Genomic DNA, 18,797 nt, shown 5'->3' with positions numbered 1-18,797 from the left:
GCAGTTGAATGGAATGGACAGTGTCTTGAAAGGAGGATATAAGATGAATATCAACAAAAGCAAATCGAAGATACCGTATTTACTCGAATCTAAGCCGCACCTGAAAAATGAGACTCGAAATCAAGGAAAAAATTTTTTCCCGAATCTAAGCCGCACCTGAAATTTGAGACTCAAAATTCAAGGGGAGAGAAAAGTTTTAGGTCGCACCCCCAAATCGAAACAAAGTTCGTCTAGTTGTAATATGAGACACAATTTAGGTCGAATGAATGACGATACAGCTGCAGTAGTTTGGTTCGAGTCGTAAGCTTAGCAGTTACGGTTTACCAGGTAGCCATTGTTACGCGTCACGCGCTCCGTCCGTATTTATACGGATATCGTTCCTTTTTCACGTGCTTCGTCTGGTTTGAATTGATTGCTTATTTTTCTTTGATCTGATAAGTGCCGTTCTCTTTGTTATAGGTGTTTACGTCACTCCAAGCTGAAAATGCATTACTGCACTGTGTTATGCATTGTTTGTCGCATTCTGATAGTGCGTGTTTACGGCCTGTCGCCGCTCGCGGCGTGGCTTGCTTTTGTGCGCGCTACCTCCGCTTACAAATAAAAAATAGAGAGGAGTCGTCTCATTAGCGAAACATTTGTTGTTACTTACACTACTGCTTTCTTTGATAATGATCAACAAGAACCAAATAACAGACTGCGTATGATAGATGATGTTCTAAACGAAATTTTAGCGAAAATTTTTCTCCGTTCCAAAATCTTTGCAGGTGCCTCTTTAGTTCATTACATTCTGCACAGAAATTAGAGTCATCTTAGATTTAAAAATCTAGTCCGTTGCCGTGCTTCATTTCTGACTGTATCACTATCAGGCATAAGAATAATACGAATATAAACATGACATGATATGTATATTCTTCCCCGTTTGCTGTTGTCTCACTCTGGTTTCGTAGTTTATTAGGTAGACAGGATTCAAATGAGATAGTAGCAAACATGAAACAATACATGGCAAAATGTTTATATTCGTATTAATCTTATGGCGAAGAGAATACCACATGTGATTCACAATTCATAAAAGCTCCTATTAGCAACCATCTCTTCTCACAGGTAGGAAAAAATTCAGAACGTAGAGTTGGCCATATTGACAAACATCCCAAACAGTCTTGCCAGTCGGATTTTCGTAGTACATTGAAATGCTGCTACATTCGAAGATCAACAATACAGAATTTGTATTTACTTCGTTGGATAATGTACCAAAATGCAGTGGTCGAAACTCTGGGCGGAGGAAAAAGGCTCGTCTTCCACTTTTTTTTTAATTTATTTACTGACGCAGAGATTTTGGTGCTAGTATGTATCTTTGTGCCTACAAAACATGCCTGCGTGGCGCTACATATATTCGACGGCAGAAGTTAGTTGTGGCGGCACCCACCAACATTTTTCAGAACTCCCGCTTGCTTTGCACTCGATTCTAAGCCGCAGCCGGTTTTTTAGATTACAAAAACCGGAAAAAAAGTGCGGCTTAGATTCGAGTAAATACGGTAATGGAAGGTAGTCAAATTAAGTCGGACGATGCTAAGGGAATTAGATTAGAAAATGAGACACTTAAAGTACTAAAGAAGTTTTGCTATTTGGGGAGCAAAATAACTGATAATGGTCGAAGTAGAGAGGATATGAAATGCAGACTGGCAATGGCAAGGAAAGCGTTTCTGAGGAAGAGAAATTTGCTAACATTGAGTACAAGTTTAAGTGTTAGGAAGTCATTTCTGAAAGTATATGTATGGAGTGCAGCCATGTATGGAAGTGAAACATGGACAATAAAATAAATTGGACAAGAAGAGAATAGAAGGTTTCGAAATATGGTGCTACAGAAGAATGCTGAAGATTAGATGGGTAGATCACATAACTAATGAGGAGGTATTGACTAGAATTTGGGAGAAGAGAAATTTGTGGCACAACTTGAATAGAAGAAGGGATCGGTTGGTAGGACATGTTCTGAGGCATCAAGGGATCACCAATTTAGTATTGGAGGGCAGCGTGGAGGGTAAAGATCGTAGAGGGAGACCAAGAGATAAATACACTAAGCAGATTCAGAAGGATGTAGGCTGCAGTAGTTACTGGGAGATGATGAAGCTTGCTCAGGATAGAGTAGCATGGAGAGCTGCATCAAACCAGTCTCTGGACTGAAGACCACAACAACAACAGATTATTTGTAGCCAACTGACTCTCCCTTTGTCTGTGATGAAATTATGAAGTTTCTCTGTCACTTTTAGTATCTCATTTTCTACTCAAATTCCCTCATCATCAGCTGGTTTGATTTACCAAAATTATACATTGATGAACAAAACATTAAGACCAATGTCCACCACGAGACTGAATGCCACCTGGTGGCACTGTTGACACAGGGTAAGAAAAGCATAGAAGTGGGCCAAAGACAAATGGGGAATCTTTCTAGCAACAATACAACCTCCAAATGGGGAAATCAACTGGCATAAGTGATTTAGACAAAGGGTAGATTGTTACAAACCACAGCTTGGGAATGAGCATTTTTGGAAATTGTGAAGCTGGTCAGCTGTTTGCTTGCTACTATCATGGATGGCAAAACTATGAGCAGGCATCAAGGTATAGTCCTCCAGGCTTCTTCGCCAATCCTGAAAGTCTGAGGCTTGCTCATTCTGTAGAGCAGGATAGGCAGCAATCCATGGCAGAACATACGATAGAATGCAGCACTGGTGCAGGTACAAGTCTTTCAGAGCACACTATTCAGTGTACATTGTTGAACAAGGGTTCTACAGAAGACAACAGCTATGTGTTCCCATTTTAACACATTGACATCATCAATTACAACTGTAATTGGCATGCGATCATCACTTTTGGATTGTCGATCAATGGAAATGTGCCTCTTGGTTGGATGAATCACATTTCTTGTTACACTAGGACGATGGTTGTGTCCGCATAAGCTGTTCACACAATATGCTGTTTGAAACATGCCCTGCACCACGGAAGCATTGGATGGGCAGTAACATCATATGTTAGACATTCACCTCTGCTTCCACGAGACATGTGGTGGTGGTAATTGAAGGCACCATGACACCAGTGGGCTGCATGAATATTCTGTAGACCACCCACATCCATTCATGCCTGAGGTCTTCCTTGATGGCAGTGGCATCTTCTAGCAGGAGAACTTGTGCATGTCACAAGGCCTGAACCATGTTACAGTGGTTTGAGGAATGTGACAGAGATCTCACATAGTTGCCTAGGCCACCACATTTGCCTTGCCTTAACCGAATAGAACACATCTGGCATGTTACATGGTGCCAGCTCCACATCCACAAACCACCAACCAATAATTTATTGGAATTGCACGACCTGTGCATAGACATCTGGTGCCACATACCTCCTTGGACCTCCTAAGAACTTGTCAAACCCATGCTTTGCAGAATCACTGCTGTGTTGCACTCTAAATGTGGACCAACATACTATAAGACAAATGGTCATAATGTTTTGGATCATCAGTGTATTTACCTTGTTTTACTTTTGTTGATGTTTATCTTACAGTGCACTACCCATTCTTTTACTCTCTGAACTTCAATCCCCACCAAATTTCTCCTTCATTTACTTTACTGTATGCTCAGTGTACAAATTGAATAACATCTGGGATAGATTACAACCCTGTGTCACTCCCTTCTCAACTATTACTTCCTCCCTTTCACATTCTTCAGTTCTTGTAACAGCTGTCTGGCTTATGCAAAGGAGGTAGATTATCTTTTGTTCCTTGTATTTTGTGCCTGATACCTTTGGAATTTCAAAGAGTGTATTCCAGTCAACATTGTCAAAACCTTTCTTTAAACAGTTAAGAACTCCACTGTACAATACACAGCTGTGCAACTTTATTTTTATTGAAGAAAATTGATTTTGGTCCATAATCACACCATCTTTTAACTCCAGTGGGAAACAGGATGGACCAACTGTCTCTGACGTTGTCAGGACGTAACTGTTACATGTAGAAACTTAATAATAGTAATAATAATAGTAATAACAACAGTAATGGAACTTCTGTTAGTTGAATCTGGCAAATAATAATAATAATTATGATTATGGAATTTCTATTAACTTTATTTGGCACTGCAGTTTGACAATGCATATCTGCACTGCTTTTTGGGACACAATGATGGTTGGATTGTGGACCAAAATCAAATTTCTTCAACTACAATACGGTAGTACAGCTTTGTACTGTACAATGCAATTATTAACCATTCTAAAAGCTGCCCAGCATCACCAAGACAACATATTTCTTTCTTTAGATCTATAGATGATCAAAAAATAGGTTTGCCTCTGTTTAATCTATCTTCTAAGATAAGTAGTAGAGTCAGTACTCCCTCTGTGTTCCTACATTTCTCTGGAACCAAAACTGATCTTTCTAAGATCAGCTTCTACCAGTTTTTGCATTTTCCTTTAGACAATCCTTATCACAGTTTTGCAACCATGACTTATTGAACCTGATGGGTCACTGAACGTAGTTGAAGTAAATATTAGGTGATACCAGTGAATCTGGTTTAGTGAATGAGATGCCAAACGTAGTAGATGAGTTTCACTATTTGAGCAGCAAACTAACTGGTAATGGTCAAAGTGGTGAGGATACAACTGTGGTCTGGCAACTGCAAGAAAAGCGTTTGTGAAAGAAAAAAAATTCATTAACACTTAATATAAATTTAAATGTTCAGAAGTCTTTTCTGAACATATTTGTCTGGAGGATAACCTCTTGCAGAAGCCAAGAGAAATTAGGGCCCATATGAAATCTTTCAAAATGTGGTGCTACTAGTGAATGCTAAAGATTAGCTGGATCAGTCACTCAACTAATGAGGAAGTACTGAACAGAATTGGGGAGATAAGAAATTTGTGGCACAACTTGACCAAATGAAGAGATTGGTTGACTGGACACATCAAGGGATCACCAATTCAGTACTGGAGGGGAGTGTGGAGGGTAATAATCGTAGAGGGAGACCAAGAGATGAAAAAAAATAAGCAGATTCAGAAGAATGGAGGTTGCAGCAGTTATTCATCGATGAAGAGGCTCACAAAGGGTAGAGTAGCGTGGAGAGCTGCATCAAATCACAACAACAACAACAACAACAACAACAACAACAACATGGAGGCTTAGAGACAATAGTTTTACCTTCACTCTATTTGTGATTGGGACAGGAAATGGAATGACAAGTAGTGGTACATCAGGGTGTCTACGTGGACAAGGAAAAAATATTCCCGGATTTTTCCCAGATTTCCCAGTTAAAATACACTTTCTCCCGGGTGAAAATACACTTTTTCCGTGTTAAGTCTCCGTATACTATTCCTTGGCACAATAAAACTCATCAATCCTTTGTATGTTTATGGTTTTATATACCGACGTAGAATTTCCCGCCACTTTAGAAAATGAAACTCAGGGGGGGAAAAAACAAGTTCTGAAACACCTTTGATGTGCAGCAATATGTACGCTGCATATTTTCGTATTACGAAGGTATAAATTCGAATTCCACCAAATACCACATGTTCCTTTCCGAAGCATTGAAATCGAGATTGCGATGCGCTTTTGTAAGCCACTCATAACTCATGTCACGTGATCTCGCCAGCTGATGGCTGCATAGGACACGTGATATAGTCAGCCAATAGCAAGATCACTCTTCAGTAGCGAGAAAACACAAATAAGAAAAGTTAATATACATAGCATTCACATACAATATTGATCTCGAAGATTAATAAGCTGGAAGAGGAGCTAAGCTTCCACATATAATGTTGATCTTTTCTGCGCGTGATACACTTTAAGATACATCACAAAAATGTGCCAGTAAAATTTTTAATAACGACGTAAATGTCTGATCTTCTGGGCTCGAAATTCTTCTAAATGGCCGCCCTCAAAGAGTTGATTTTTAAATGAGAGTCAAACGCTTTGTTATTTAAGAAATTCATCATACATTCTCGCACATAGTTCATCTTGCGTAAAAGGAAATTTACTTTTAATGTAAGTAACGCTTTTCAAACCACCATTCGCAATATTTTCCCACTATACGTTAGAAATAGGTTCGTTTCAGCAGTTGCAAGAGAGTGCCAGATACAGGCGCCACCGCGCAATGATGCAGGAAGGCTATATGTTCATACGTGTAAAACATTAAAAGATCTTACATTATGTCATAAAAGAAACAAGACATCATCAGAGGATACTTCAAGAGCATCGGAATTTCGTAAAATGCATAATTCAGCTTAAAGTGCACATTCGTATGTCCAGATTCAGATGTAAATTTTTTTGGAGTACCAGTATTGTATTATCTCATGTTTGGTTCTTTATTATGGCATATTGTCATACGTGCACTTGAAATCAGCAAACAGTTGAAACCAGCCAACAGTGTGAAATTAAACAGTTCATTTCACATAAACTGACTGCCTCAGCAGAAAAGATTAATAAAAGCCAAATCTCATTGGCAAACCGACAAAGATAACTCCATTGTTCTGCAAGATGATTAATGCTTGACTGTCAGGAAGGTGGAAATAAAATCCGAAACTAATAACATATTCTAGCCTTTCGTAACTATGCGAACGTATTTTAATTCATTTGATATCTCCCGGTCACAAAAATCCGTTTTATCATTTAACGTGATAGCAATAAACGAAGAGGAAACAACAAAAATACTGAACGTAAACAAAGGTCACTTGGAGATGACCTATCTCCCCACCACAACTCAGACTGCTCTGCGCATCAGGCCCGGATACTACCTGTATATTTCCGAACCGGGGCAATATTAGGTAGTGGTGCCCCGCCACACATCTGTAGCCAGAAGCGGGAGAAGGTACTACTCATGCGCGACTCAACTACGAATGCACAAGAGCTCGCCCGCAACTGCTCAAAGGAATCTCATTTAAACAGTTGTCACATCACGCTCATCCGAGGCAGTTTGTTGTTATGAAGCATTGCATAGTCTTCCTAAAGCCTTTGACATATTTTGCTGTTGGCAGACACCTGTATGAGCACTGTGTTTTGTTGTTGTATACAGCACATTTCCTTTGCAACTTACATCTTTTTTATGTTTTTTTTTTTTTCCTCTCTCGTTCATGTATCGTTGCTGCAGTGCTATTCTGCAGTAGCGGGGTACAGTAATATCCTTTGTTAGAGTATTGGTTCTTACTACTCAAAACCACAAAAATTTAACTGAAAACTAAAACAATGAAAAATTCCCAGAATTGTAAACAATTTCCCGAGTTTTTCCCAGTTTTCTCTCGGATGAAAAAATTCTCGGGTTTTTCCCGGATCTCCTGGTTGTCCCGGGTCGTATACACCCTGTACATGGTACACTCCACCATGTACAGTATGCTGGTTTGCGGAGTACATACATAGATGTAAATGTAACATGGATGACAAACGGTTCAGATAAGAGGAGAGTATAAACTTTTGAAATGTGGTCCTACAGAAGAAAGCTGGAGATAGGAAGATCAGGTTACTTACAAGGAGGTACAAAACTGAATTTGGGAGAAAATAAATTTATGGCACAATCCGACTAAAAGAAGTGAACACTCGATGGGACAATTCTTAAGGCACCAAGGAATCATCAATTTGGTAATGGAGTGCTGTGTAGGGGATAGAAATTGCAGACAGAGGCCAATGCATGACTACAGCAAGCAGTGCAGATGAAGAGGCTTGCACAGAATACACAAACATGGAGAGCTGTATGAAACTAGCTGTCATACTAAAGCCCATGAGAAAAACAAGGATGAAATCAACAGGAAGTGCAGGGAAACTAAAGTGAAAAACCTGCAGCAAAAGTATGAAGAAATACAAAAAAGAAATGGTCATTGGAAGAACTGATTCAGCATACAGAAAGATCAAAATAATCTTTGGTGGAATTAATTGAAAAGCCATCAAACAAAAAGTGAAAAAGAAAATTAACCATTGAAAGCAGAGAAACAGAACAAGTAAGTGCTAAGAGTACACTGAGGACTTCTAGTAGTAGTACTTTATAATATAACTGCTGGAAAAGGTAACTAAATTATTCAAGTTGGAGTGTAAAATTATGAGACTGCAGAGATCCCATTGGGCTTCCAGAAGAATATAATCCACATAATCCCAAAAATGTCAAATGTAGACAATTTCTAGGACTATTATATGATCAGCTTAACAGCTCATACATCCAAGTAACTGGCAGGAATAGTATTCAGATGAAAGGAAAAGAAAAGTAAAGACAGCACAGAGGCAGTTCTGATATACCCAAGAAGATAAAAAAAAAAAATGGTGAAAAACATTTAAAATCTCAAAAAAGTGTAAACAAGTGTTCAACCAGATAAAAATAGTGCAAAATAATTTAAACTCTGAAAAAAAGTGTAACCTGTGGTGTCACAGCCAGACACCACACTTGCTAGGTGGTAGCCTTTAAATCGGCCGCGGTCCAGTAGTATACGTCATACCCGCGTGTCGCCACTGTCAGTGATTGCAGACCAAGCGCCACCACACGGCAGGTCTAGAGAGACTTACTAGCACTCGCCCCAGTTGTACAGCCGACTTAGCCAGAGATGGATCACTGACAATTACGCTCTCATTTGCCGAGACGATAGTTAGCATAGCCTTCAGCTACGTCATTTGCTACGACCTAGCAAGGCGCCATAGCATTTGATAATTAATATTGTGAAGCATGTACAGTAACAAGAGATGTTCTACAATTGTGGATTAAAGTTAAGTATTATATCATCTACGTACTTTATTTGCTACTATTAATTCCCTTAACTGTTCCAGACCTCGCGCCAGTCAGCGTGTAACTAAACGTGTGCATTTCGGCCTCCTCTAGCAACACAGTGTTGGCTCTTCTGTCAACATTACATAACCTATCAGGAGAGATGGGTAATAACCATACAGTATCTACAAGAACCAAGAGGAAACAATTAGAATGCAAGACCAAGTGAAAAGTGCTCAGACTAAAAAGGGTGCAAGATATGGATGCAATCTTTCTCCCCTATTCTTCAACCTGTACATTGAAGTAATGGCAGAAATAAAAAAGAAGTTCAGGAAAGGGATTAAAATTTGAGAAGGAACAACATCAATGATAATGTTTGTTGATGCCATTGTTATCTTTAGTGAAAATGAGGAAAAATAACAGGACTTGTTGACTACAATGACAAGTACTAAGCACAGAAAATGGATTCAGAGTAAACTAAAGGAAAACAAAATCAATTATAAGTAGCAGAGAAAAGATTAGTGATAAATTAACAACAAAACTGATGACCACCAAAGTGAAGGAATTTTTCTGAAGCAAAATAAAGCGTGATGGACAAAGCAAGGAGGAGATAAGTAACTGACTGTCACAGGCAAAGAGAACATTGCTTGTTGAAAGAAGTCTACATAGGTGTCCCTTTGAGGAAGAAATTTTTGAGAATGTACATCTGTGCACAGCATCATACAGAAGTGATTCACCCACTGTGGGGGAAAAAAAAGATAGTCAAAGTGTCTGAGATGCAGTGTATTATAGAAGGATGTGCAAATGAAGTGGACTGATAAGATAAAACAAGACCTGAGGAAATTCTTTGAAGACTCAGTGTGGAAAGCAATATATGGACAACACTAACTAAAATAAGGGATAGGATGATGGGACACATGTCAAGGTAAAAGGGAACAATCTCCATGGTACATGAGGGAGCCTTAAATGCAAAAACTGCACAGGAAGACAGAGACTGGAATACATACACCAAATAATTTAGGATGGTGGATGTTGCTCTGAGAAAGATACAGTGGTACAGGAGAGGAAGTAGAGGTGAGGGGAAAAAATAAAATACAAAAATTTTAAAAAATACACAACTGCATCAACTAAGGCACAACTATGACACACAGCTTGGAAATCACTGATCTATATAGTAATAGATCTTAAAAAGGTCACAGAAAATGCCATCAGGATTAAGTTTCTCGATTACTTCTACCAGAATTGAAATTATGAGATTGCATGTAGCCTTATCTGTACAGAATTATTTATGGGAGCAAAACTGAGCTGTTGTCAAAAAGTTATTGTCAGAAAAGTGCACTAATATTATGTTATAAGCCACTTTCCCAAATATTTACAGAATATGAGACAAAAGGAGGCAGATGGGTTTTAAATTAGAGATCACTTCTCCCTTAAAGTGGAGCTATCAGATTAGCATAAGATTTCAGCATTCAAGTTGAAAGACAATCAAGAAAGAAGATTTACTGGCTTTTTAGTGACATAATGATTTTCCTGATTTCATTTACAATAGAGTTTGCAAAACTGATGTACACTAGTAGAGTATGCACTGTATGTGATGACTCAGCTTTTGATAACATGTTTTTTGTTTCTACATTTTCTGCTAATGTTGAATACAGTAAGCCACCTACGATTTGCATGTAATGTCATAAGTTTCACTGCTACTGTCATCAAAGAGATGAATATCATTTTACCTAACATAGTTTATTAGTTTCATGCCTAATAATGTAGTTTATTTGTTTTATGCTTACTAATACTCATAATTTCCTTTCATTCTGTCCTTTTTTTACAATATTTTGAACTTATAATAACATAAATGTTATTTAAAATGAACCTTCATACATCTTTTGATGAAGCAAGCTGGGATGTTTTTACTTCCCCTCTTATTTTGCCATCTGCCTCCTTAAAATTTGTTTTTTCAATTTTAACTAATTACCATTAGCATATGGCAATATAATTTGCAATTTCATAAAAAAGAAAGGTTGGCCCTCAGTTTTAAAGTATATAACACCAGATCTAATTTTGTGCTTAGTTTTATGGATGTAATTGATTTTCTAATTTATTTTGAGTATTCCTAGTTAGTATCTTTTATTACAGTGTGAAATCAGTAACTGTTTTGTAACTTAAATTCTATTGTTGACTTATAAACAAATATAAATTCTGTACTAATTATAAACATTTGGAGGAACAACTAATAGTATTCTTAAAGGATCTATTTGGCTCCATTCGAAAACATTTTAGCAAAACCAGCCCTTCATTAATTCCAAAGTAATTAACAGTTTTGTCAAAAGTCTGTAAATTTAACTTCAAACAATGTGTAGTTTCAGAACCTATTATTGTAAGCATATATAAGGGCTCTCTTTTTGGTCATGAGACAGTCAGTCCATGGCCGAGTTTCAGACAAGAAACCTATGTTGGTTAGAACAACAACAATGCTTCAACTTAACAGCGAAATAAGTGTTACACAATTAGGCCATGTGTTAAAACAATTACAGTGTCTGTTCCATACTTACCTTTTTATTCTTCAAGAAATAAGAATTATGTGGCTATGTTTTTTACTGCTCATTCATATTCAACAGTTAACTATTGTAGCGGTAGGTGGATGTTTGCCTGAAAACTATTACTGAGGCTTATCAAAAGTTAAACAATAGTGCACTGGCCATATTAAATGTGTATATGGGGGGGTTGTGAAAAGTGAAAGTAAACAACTGTGAAATGCAAATGGGTACCTGTTGGCTACATCATTTACAGTAGACAGTACTGCACTTTCACCCCTTATTTTTTCACCCAGTACTTTTTTTTTGTGTGTGTGTGGTTTTATGGCGCACAACTACAGTGGTCATTAGTGCCCAGACTAAATTATGAATGCACTGCGAGGCACAATGTTAAAACAGCTACTAAAAAGGACAACACTATAAAAGGCACATTAACAGGCAAGGGATTAAAAGAAAACAGCATAACCAAATGCCCTTAGACAGGTTTGTCAAGTGGATAAAATGAAGAACACGAGCAGCTCCTCCTGGGTCATCCACTAAAATTTCATCCAGAGTACATGGCAGGCCAAGATCAATGTGCAGTGTATTAAAATTTGGACAGGATGTTAAAATGTGGCATACCGTCAGCACTTGCCCACATGGGCAGAACGGCGCCGGTGCAGCCGTCAGCAGATGGTGGTGGCTGAACCGGCAGTGTCCAATCCGTAACCGGGCCAAAACAACCTCCTCCCGCCGAGAAGGGTGTGAAGAGGTCGTCCAAGCCATGGGGAGAGGTTTCAAGGCCTGAAGCTTGTTTTCAGTAAGCGTAGACCAATCGGCATGCCACAGCGATAAAATGCGCTGACAAATGACCCTGCTAAAATCAGATGAAGGCACACAACAAGAAGCTGTCCGAGGCTGGAGGACCGCAGCCTTGGCTGCGGCATCTGCAGCCTTGTTCCCAGGGATACCGACATGGCCAGGAACCCACATAAAGGTAACCGGAGAACCGTCGTCCGCCAGCTGCTGAAGAGAGCATTGGATCCGGTGCATGAAAGAGTGAACCAGATACGGATCACTGAGGCTCTGGATGGCGCTTAGGGAATCAGAGCAGATGACATAAGCAGAATGTCGGTGGCGGCGGATGTAAAGAACAGCCTGTAGAGGGCAAATATCTCAGCTGTGAAGACCGAACAACGGCCATGGAGCCGGTATTTGAAACTGTGTGCCCCGACAATAAAAGAACACCCGACACCGTCATTGGTCTTAGAGCCATCTGTATAAATAAAGATCGTATTAATGAACTTCGAACGAAGTTCGACAAACTGCGAGCGGTATACCAAAGCTGAGGTAACCACCTTTGGGAGCGAGCTGAGGTCAGGGTGAACGCGAACCTGAGCCTGGAGCCAAGGTGGCGTTTGGCTCTCACCCACTCTAAAGGTTGCAGGGAGTGAAAAATCAAGGTACAGAAGGAGGCGACAAAAGCGAACTCCAGGGGGTAGCAGGGCAGATATAAACAACCCATATTGACGGTCGAGAGAGTCATCAAAAAAAGGAACTATAAGATGGGTGGTCGGGCATTGATAATAGTCGACAGGCATACTGACAAAGCAGTATATCGTGCCACTAGGTTAGTGGCAATTCACCAGCTTCAGACTCTCGACGGGACTAGTATACAATGCTTCAATCGCGAGATGTAACCCCCAATGTTGTATAGCATTGAGGCGGCGTAAGATGGACGGCCGTGCAGAGGAGTATACAAAGCTCCCATAATCCAGCTTTGAGCGGACGATCGACCGATATAGGCGAAGTAGGATGGTTTGATCCGCTCCCCACGACGTACCGCTGAGAACACAGAGGACAGCTAGAAATTTTGTTGTCTCAATGAATTGGCGAACAACGGGACCGAGATGTAAGGACGTTGGGAGAAACTCTTTGTAGCGCCAGAAGTTAATACAGACTGTCTTCTTGGCAGAAAAATGGAAGCCATTGGCGACACTCCAGAAGTAAAGACGGTCAAGACAATGTTGAAGACAGTGTTCCAGGAAACATATACGCTGCGCGCTGCAGTAGATGGTAAAATCGTCCACGAAAATGGAGCCTGATACGTCAGCTGGGAGGCAATCCATTATTGGATTGATCGCAATGGCGAAGAGAGCGACGCTCAAAACTGAGCCCTGTGGCACCCCATTCTCCTGGCGAAAGGCGTCAGACAGGACAGAACCCACACGTACCCTGAACTGTCGATCCATTAAAAATGCACGAATAAAAAGAGGGAGGCGACCGCGAAGGCCCCATGTATGCATGATGCGGAGAATGCCCGCCCTCCAACAGGTGTCGTAAGCCTTCTCCAAATCAAAGAACACAGCCACTGTCTGGTGCTTCCACAAGAAGTTATTCGTAATGAAGGTCGACAAGGTAACCAGATGGTCAACAGCAGAGCGGCACCTACGAAATCCACATTGTACATCGGTAAGCAGGCGTCGAGATTCGAGCAGCCAAACCAAACGAGAGTTAACCATTCGTTCCATCACCTTACGTACACAGCTGGTAAGGGAAATGGTTCGATAACGGGAAGGCAAGTGCTTGTCCTTCCCTGGTTTAGGAATCGGGACAACAATAGATTCGCACCAGCATGTGGGAACATGACCCTCAATCCAGATGTGATTATAAGTACGAAGAAGAAAACCTTTACCTGCAGGAGAAAGGTTCTTCAGCATCTGAATATGAATAGAATCAGGCCCCGGGGCAGAGGACCGAGACCGGGCAAGTGCACTTTCGAGTTCCCGCATGGTGAATGGGGCATTATACTTTCATGATTCGAGGAGTGGAAGTTAGGTGGCCTTACCTCCTCTGCCTGTTTTCGGGGGAGGAAGGCAGGGTGGTAATGAGCGGAGCTCGAAACCTCTGCAAAAAATCGGCCGAAGGCATTGGAGACATCCTCAGGGGCCACAAGGACGTCATTTGCAACTGTCAAATCAGAAACTGGTGAGTGGACCTTAGTGCCAGATAGCCAGCACAGGCTACACCAGACAACAGAAGAAGGTGTAAAACTGTTGAAGGAGCTTGTGAAAGCAGCCCAGCTGGCTTTCTTGCTTCCTTTAATAACACGACGATACTGCGCACGTAATCGTTTATAATTAATACAATTCGCCATCGCAGGGTGGCGTTTAAAGGTGCTTTAAGCACGTCGACGAGCACGTAAAGCGTCTCTACATGCTGTGGTCCACCAGGGGACCATTACGCGACGTGGAGAACAAGTAGTACGAGGGATGGAATAGTCAGCAGCAGTGAGAATGACTTGCGTGAGGTGTGCGACCTGACTATCGCAGCTTGCGAAGTTTTGATCCTGAAATGTTGCCCTGGAAGAGAAGAGCTCCCAGTCTGCTTTGGAGATGTTCCAACTAATTTGAGCATGGAGATGGGGTATGATGCAGGAGATGGATAACACAAGGGGAGTGGTCGCTCGAATACGTATCAGAAAAAGTGTACCACTCAAACCAGCGTGCAAGTTGGGTAGTACGTGTAGAGAGGTCTAAATGGGAATAGGTGTGAGTTGTGTCCGAAAGAAAAGTAGGGGTGCCAGTATTGAGGTAGACAAGATTGAGGTGGTTGTAAAGGTCTGCCAACAGGGAGCCTCTCGGGCAGGATGCTGGAGAGCCCCAAAGGGGATGGTGGGCATTGAAGTCTCCAGTCAACAAAAATGGTGCAGGTAGCTGAGCAATAATTTGCATCATGTCTGCCCTAGTAACGGCAGACGACAATGGAGTGTAAATGGTACAAATGCAAAATGTGAAAGTGGGGAGAGTAATTCATACGGCAACTGCCTGCAGATCGGTGTGCAATGTGATGGGATCGTAGTAGATATCATCCTGGACCAGCAACATAACCCCTCCATGAGCTGGAACACCTGCCACAGGGGGTAGGTCAAAATGCACAGAGGCATAGTGTGCCAAGTCAATTCGATCACATGAGTGTAGCTTCGTTTCCTGGAGAGCTACTACGAGCGGACAGTGCAAGCACAGCAGCAACTTTAAGTCCTCTTGGTTTGAGCGAATACCGCGAATATTCCAATGAAGAAGTGCCATCGTGAGAAGAAAAAGAAAAAGGAGAAATAAGAAGGGGTCACCTCGAAGGCCACTGAGGACCTGGCTTCAAGCGAGTACAGCTGCCGCTATCAATAGGCAGAGTGTCATCGTCCATTTTTTCAATAGGTTTGTCAGCCACCATGTTAAGATGGCCGGGAGGGGGAGCTTCCTCTGCCGGTGAATGGCCAGATGTTCAGCTACCAGTGGTGCGGCCAGGTGAAACGGATGACGGCCTGGGGCGGCAACTGCGGGGTGGCGCAGGAGAAGAAATGCGCCATGGCAGAGAAGGAGAACTTTGCTTCCTATGAGCCTTCTTGGAAGGTCGTTTAGTCAAAGTACTGGTCAATGGCTGGGAGTTCGGGGTATGTAAGAAGTCTTCAGGGGACGGTTCCTTCTTGAAGGCCCGTGCATCTGACTTCTGGGTCTTAGTCTTGGCAGAAGCTGATGAAGGTGCTTGTGTCTTAGGGGTGACGGGAGGAAGACAGGGAGACATTGACCGGGCGATCTTAGCACTGGCCGAATGGACAACCGTAGCGCTAAAGGTCAGATCGCATGTCTGCGTCGACACCTCCCTGGAAGGCCGAGGAGAGGCGAGGACAGTACTATATTTCCCCGCTGGGAGCAGCGTGGGCTTCCTACTAGCAAATAGCTTGCGAACAGCCGAGGTGGACACCTTCTCTTTGACCCGAATTTCCTGTATACAGCGTTCATCATTGTAGCTGGGACAGTCCCGGGAGGACGCTGCATGGTCACCCTGACAGTTCACGCAACGAGGAGATGGACAGTCACCCTCATGGGCGTCCCTGCCACAAGTGACGCATTTAGCCGCATTAGAACAAGACTGGCTGGTGTGATTAAAACGCTGACACTGCTAGCAGCACGTAGGTGTCGGGACATAGGGGCAAACAGAAATAACCTCTTAGCCTGATTTGATGCGTGACGGCAGCTGAACACTATCAAAGGTCAAGAAAAGTGTCCGGGTCAGCACAAGGTCATTGTCGACCTTTTTCATGACCCTATGGACAGCCGTCACACCCTGCTCAGGTAGCAAAGACTGAATCTCCTCGTCAGTCAATCCGTCGAGTGATCTAGTAGATACCACACCACGCGATGAATTCAAAGTGCGGCGAGCCTCCACCCGGACAGGGAACGTGTACAGGAGTGTGGCCCGAAGGAGTTTTTTTGCCTGAAAGGTGCTCTCAGTTTCCAACAACAAGGTACCGTTACGCATCCTGGTACAAGACTTGACAGGTCCGGCTATGGCATCTACGCCATTCTGAATAACGAAAGGGTTGACAGATGAAAAATCCTTTCCGTCCTCAGATCTAGAAAGTACGAGGAACTTTGGGGCAGGCGGTAGTACTTTTGTCACTGGTGGCTGGTCAAGTTTCCGTTTTTGGGCAGAAGTCAAGAGAGAGGAAGAAGACAAATCCATTGCGGATGAATCCCCCATGATTGCCAGCATCTCCAATGGCGCGCACCTTCCTTGTAGGGGCCTTCTCAGAGGGCGCTCCCACCTTAGGTGAATGTTTACACCTCAGGTCACACCTCCCGAGAAACAGATGGAGGGACCAATCGGCATGGTCGGAAGGTGTCAGCTCAGGCAATCACCCCTCCCTGGGCCTGGCCTTTACCAGGGGGTACGTGCATGCCTTACTTGTCTACCCAGGGCGGGGAATTATGCGTTACCCCGTCACCAGCTATGCGTGGGTCGGCCTTCAGGCACGCGCAGGGAGGAAAGAAGAATAGGGGGGGAAAAAAAGAAAAAAAAAGGGGGGGGGGAGAGAGGGAGAGAAAGGACAGAGTGTCTCAAATGCCAAGCGGAGACCATAGGGGGGAGAAGAAGGCAAGGAGAAGAACGCAAGGTAAAAAGTAAGGAAGACAGTGAGAGAGGGAGAAGGACAAAGAAAGGAAACAAACAAAGGAAGGAAGAAACCAGAATAAGCAAAAAACCAAAATGACCACAAATGTAAGTCGTTGAACTGTCCGTCTCCGGACACAGGCGCAAACTACCCCCTTGAGGGGGAGGGACTCCTTTTAGTCGCCTCTTACGACAAGCAGGACTACCTCAGGCATATTCTTACCCTGGACCCACAGGGGGACCAGTACATCAATACCGAGGACAACAAACAAACAAATAAAGCAGGGAACGTCATCACAATTTACACAACATCTCCAAAATTGATCATATGATGACTACACACAAAACAAATACATAAAAAGAATCAAAAACATTAGTCAGCATTACATTTTAAGCTAAAATTCAATAAGAAAATGTGACACTTCATATGTGTGACAAAAATAATTTTAGTTACAAATCCCATATACTGACCTGAACATGTGGTGGGAAGTGCTGTACAGGATTTCTTGTTTGCTCCTTCCAGCACATGTCTAACACCTGAAGTACTGCTGGAGACTGTTCAACCAGTGTTACAAGTTCTGTAATGAAGTGACCATACTTTGACTGTATCTCTAGGTGTGGTTCTGGACCATTCAAATCCACTGGCAGTTTGCCTTCTGAGATGTGAACTCCTACATCCAATACACCAAACAATAATACCCATTTAAGTATTTCAATTGGAAGATGTACACAGGTTGCAGTATTACATCTCCGATGGTCTGACAAACTGCCTCTATACCATAATGTAAGTCCAATCTCCCATTCATCAACCTTCATTTCATGTAATTTACTTTCTGATGGCACTTCCCAACAACCTGTGTTAAGTAAAAAGGTGGAGAATAAATTTTTGAGGTTCATTAATGATGTGTATTTCCCTCTTGCATCAGCAGGAAATTTTGTCAGCAAGGTAGGGCTGACTTGTCTTGCATGTACCTGAAATGAAAGATTTGACTTACAAAATAAAAAAAAGGAAAGAATACAAACACAAACATGCAACACATAAACACATGCCTGTAGGGGGAAGAGAGGCTGAGGGAGGATGGTTGACAACACAATTTGTAGAGAGGAAGGGAGACGAAGTCATGAGACAGAGAGAGAGAGAGAGAGAGAGAGAGAGAGAGAGAGAGAGAGAGTGACTAGAAGTTCCACACGTGATCGAGCTCCACATGTGATTGAACTTGCCAAAATTTTCAGTCTTGGTCTTCAGGCAGCTTCCTTTGGGATGACTGGGCCTTGTTTTCGACATAACCGTGCACCCATGTATCATCACCTGTTAAAACTCTTTTTAGAAGTTCTGTATCATTGTTGACTTAATACAGCAATTTCGGAACAGACTTTGCTGCAACATGTTTCATGCCCAAAACATCCAAAAAAACTGCTTGGAATGAGCCAAAGGATATGCTGACGTCATCAGGAACCTTTCTGATGGTGATTCAGCAGTTTTCCGAACCACTTTCTTTACTTCTTCCGCATTGTCTCATCAGTGACTCATCAGGATGTCACTGATGAGGCAATGTGGAAGAAGTAAGGGCATTCAGGTTGGTCGTTGTCTTCAACGTCTTCTCGACCCTCTTTGAAACATTTATACTGTTCATAA

The 18,797-nt window shown here is 42.0% G+C and overlaps 1 protein-coding gene across 6 annotated transcripts in view; it reads right to left on the bottom strand.

The window, feature by feature from the left end:
- LOC126458295 (Fanconi anemia group A protein-like) overlaps positions 1-18,797 on the bottom strand; it is a 240,518-nt gene that overhangs the window by 13,105 nt on the left and 208,616 nt on the right. For all 6 annotated transcript variants that reach the window (XM_050095235.1, XM_050095240.1, XM_050095239.1 and 3 more), the window contains one exon: positions 17,633-18,133. In XM_050095235.1, coding sequence (XP_049951192.1) covers positions 17,633-18,133 — 501 coding nt within the window. The remainder of the gene's footprint in view (positions 1-17,632; positions 18,134-18,797) is intronic.

The sequence above is a fragment of the Schistocerca serialis genome, chromosome 2 (genome assembly GCF_023864345.2).
Source record: "Schistocerca serialis cubense isolate TAMUIC-IGC-003099 chromosome 2, iqSchSeri2.2, whole genome shotgun sequence".
Lineage (NCBI taxonomy): Eukaryota > Metazoa > Arthropoda > Insecta > Orthoptera > Acrididae > Schistocerca > Schistocerca serialis.
Note: the sequence above shows the minus strand (reverse complement) of the source record. Positions and strands in the feature narration are given on the sequence as shown.